This window comes from Acanthisitta chloris, unplaced genomic scaffold (genome assembly GCF_000695815.1).
Source record: "Acanthisitta chloris isolate BGI_N310 unplaced genomic scaffold, ASM69581v1 scaffold13287, whole genome shotgun sequence".
Taxonomy (NCBI): Eukaryota; Metazoa; Chordata; class Aves; order Passeriformes; family Acanthisittidae; genus Acanthisitta; species Acanthisitta chloris.
The window spans coordinates 15,293-18,867 of record NW_008681042.1 but is presented as its reverse complement, the minus strand read 5'-3'; the positions used below and the strand labels follow the sequence as shown (position 1 = coordinate 18,867).

The window sequence follows — 3,575 nt, the reverse complement described above, 5'->3', positions numbered from 1 at the left end:
CCCAGCCTGGAGCACTGCATGGGATTTCCATGCAACCCACCACAGCCCAGATGGGGGGAGTCTCTGCTACTCACATGTTGCAAAAGCTTTTGCTACATCTTGGGTGGGTGAACCTTGGGTTCATAGGGCTTATCTGTAACAATTTGTCTTTCCTTTCAGTCCAAAGCTCAGAACTCCTGCAACTGGTTTGGTCCCATCTTAGAGTTTCATTTAGGTTTTGACTCAAAAGTGTATTTGGATCCTGTTCTTTGAGGGGCTTTTGGCATTTGGCTTTTGGTCCATTTCAACCCCTAAAATTTTATGATTCCATGATAGTGAACTGTTCTATGCAGACAGAAATCTGCTTTTCTACAAGATAAGCAAAAGGGCAGTGAAAATTTTCAACCCCCTTGACTTAACTGGTGCCTGTGTTTTCTTTGCAGTTGTCCAACACAGCAATTCTTCATCAGATTAGACGAGACCAAGTGACAGACACGTGCCGAGCAAACAGTGTGTCGAGTAGGAAGCGCCGTGTGCTGACACCTAATGATCTCAAACACCTGGTCGTGGATGAAGATCATGAGATGATTTATTGCTATGTTCCCAAAGTGGCCTGCACAAACTGGAAGAGGGTCATGATGGTTTTGACGGGAAGAGGCAAGTACAGTGATCCAATGGAAATCCCAGCCAATGAAGCCCACGTGTCTTCAAACCTGAAGACCCTCAACCAGTACAGCATCCCAGAGATCAACCACCGCTTGAAAAACTACATGAAGTTCCTCTTTGTTCGTGAGCCTTTTGAGAGACTTGTGTCTGCCTACAGGAACAAGTTCACCCAGAAGTACAACACTTCCTTCCACAAGAGATACGGCACCAAAATTGTGAGACGCCAGAGGAAAAATGCAACCCAGGAATCTCTGCGTAAAGGTGATGATGTGAAATTCGAAGAGTTTGTGGCATATCTCATCGACCCACACACCCAAAGAGAAGAGCCCTTCAATGAGCACTGGCAGACTGTGTACTCCCTCTGCCACCCTTGCCACATCCACTACGACCTCATAGGAAAATACGAGACGCTCGAAGAGGATTCGAATTACATTCTCCAGCTGGCAGGAGTAGGCAACTACCTGAAATTCCCCACCTATGCAAAGTCTACGAGAACTACTGATGAAATGACCACAGAGTTCTTCCAGAACATCAGCTCCGAGCACCAAACGCAGCTCTACGAAGTCTACAAACTCGATTTTTTAATGTTCAATTACTCAGTGCCAAGCTACCTGAAATTGGAATGAGGGATGGGTTGGGGGGAGAGAAGGGAGAGAAAGCCTGTTTTATTTAAGATTTTTATTTGTCATAATAAATATGGAGAATGGGTTATTTTGTAAATTAATATTTTCTTTTTTTTTTTTTTTGAATGATGCTGCGAGCAGCACAGTCAAAATTATTTAAATCAACTGTAAGAAAGGACAGCTCTCTTTGCAGGGTAACAGGATTGTGATGATCTAGCTGTAGAAATTAATAATACTGCTACACTGTTTGAAAAAAATGTTCATTGTGTTCTGGTGAATTTCATTGATCTTGCATTCCTCCAACTCTAATTAATGTTATTTATACTTATTTAAAACACTGTCTCTTGGTAGGTGTCACTTCAGCAGCAGAGAGAAGATGATTTTTGGACAAAAGGAGTCTGGTTCTGTACTTTGCTCAGTTGAGCTTGTCTCTGGGTAATAATATTCTTCCATTAGCCATTGGTGCAGGTCAATACAGGAATGGTTGTTGATAGCACACGCTGTGAGAAGAGAGGTGAAAAAAAGTTCTTCAGAAAGTGATATTGCACTTGATGTTAGTACAAAATTTATCTTTCTAGCCCTGAAAAGGAAAAGTAAACCAGATTTGGGTAGATTCATGATAGCTATAACCCATGACTGAAAGAAATGTGAATGTATTCCTCGGGAGGAGAAACCATGAACGTTTTATAAGTCTTAATGAGTTATGACCAGTCTTGTTGTCTCTTAATTTGCAGCCTGCCAGCCCAAACACATGTGCAGATCATCAGAAAAAAACCGCAGCACTTTGAAAGTGACTGGAAGAGATTTTTGAATGCCCAAAGCAATTGGCATTGACTTAATTCATGTCCAAGATGGGGCTCAAGGGAACTCTGTCCTCTACAAGTTAAGATGGACAACCAAAATTGGCTTGAGAGACACTGGTCATGATATGCTGCTATAATTGGTTTGGGCATGTCATTTGAAAAGTCAAAAAGTTGTCTTCATGTTGATTCTCTAAGCATGCAAGGCAGTAAAAAAGGTCTCACCTTCCTACATGCTGATTTCATGGCTTTTTCCTAGGGAGAAGACAGTCTTCTTTTTTCAGTTGATGCCTAAGTACCATTGACGGGGATGTTTCGAAGTTCCAGTGGATCAGAAATTCATCTAAGTCAGCCCTGGTGTGAGACCATGACCTTTTCTCTTAAGATGAATTTCTCAGTAGTGATTGTTTTGTGTAGAACAGCTTGTTGGGATGGCAGATTGTGCCAGTCACAGCATACTGAGTGAGGGTTTAGGCAAGCAAATAGTAATCTATTCACGGCAAATAAGTCATGAAAAGTGAAATTTCAGTGTGGATCTCTTAGCCAGATGGTGAAAGCAGTACAGGCTTCTCAAAATGTTTGCTTCAGTTCGCTGCAGGTGAGATGTACAGCCCGGGGAATGCTCTGTAGCCACTCCAGGCTATCCCACCCAGCTTTGGGCAAAAGGAGGCAAAGGCTTAAAACTGAGGCACTTGTGGGAGTCTAAAACCTGGTTTAAATGGGGTTTTAAACTCACCTGTGTGTCAGTCTTTGGATCAAAACAGAAATTACTGATGATTTAAATAAACTCAGCTAAAGGCAGAGCTCTTGGGACAGTATCAGAGCTTGATCCTGAAAACGTCATGTTGTACACTAGCTGATAATATCCACTAAGTTACATTATTTTCTAGGACACAGATGTGATTAAAGAAGAAAAATAGTTTGCATCTTATTTGATAAAAATAAATTGCTGGATAAATCTCACTGAAAACCAAATTAACATAACAAACAGCAGCCAAAGTCCTTTCACAATTGGATTTGGTCTTAGGCAGGATTTGGATCATTATTTTTCACATCATACGTACAAATAAATATCTCCTCCATTGTGGAACAGCCACAGTTTGCATAACCCACATCCTGTTTCTGTGCTGACCCAGTGGCTGGCAAAGGGCTGGCTGGCTGCTCCTGCCCACTCTGAATTCCTCTCCCATTGCTTATCACTGCCTGGTGTTCTACTTGAAAGCAGTTTGGTCTCAGAGTGTGCAGGGCTGTTGCAAGTGCCTCTCACGGTGTGCCCTGGCTTTCTTATGTTCCTAGTTCAATGGTTATATGTTTGTTAAAGAAAAAACCTGTCCAAGGGTGGTTTCCCCTCCTCCCTCCTCCCTCCAATACTTCCCACAAGCTATTTGTATGCTTGTTTGGTCTTGCATCTGGCAGTGCTCATATTTTGGTCCAATTTTCTCCTCAGTTAGTTGTTAATCTCTCCAACAGAATGCAATTTCAATTTTTTCTTTGAAGACAAAGGTTG

At 42.0% G+C, this 3,575-nt stretch overlaps 1 protein-coding gene across 1 annotated transcript; it reads left to right on the top strand.

The window, feature by feature from the left end:
• Positions 1–422: 422 nt before the first annotated feature.
• On the top strand, positions 423–1,868 carry CHST11 (carbohydrate (chondroitin 4) sulfotransferase 11; the record flags this gene model as incomplete). The annotated part of the gene is made up of 1 exon (XM_009077956.1): positions 423–1,868. A coding segment is annotated over one exon (849 nt), but the record flags the coding sequence as incomplete, so codon positions are not given.
• Positions 1,869–3,575: the final 1,707 nt, after the last annotated feature.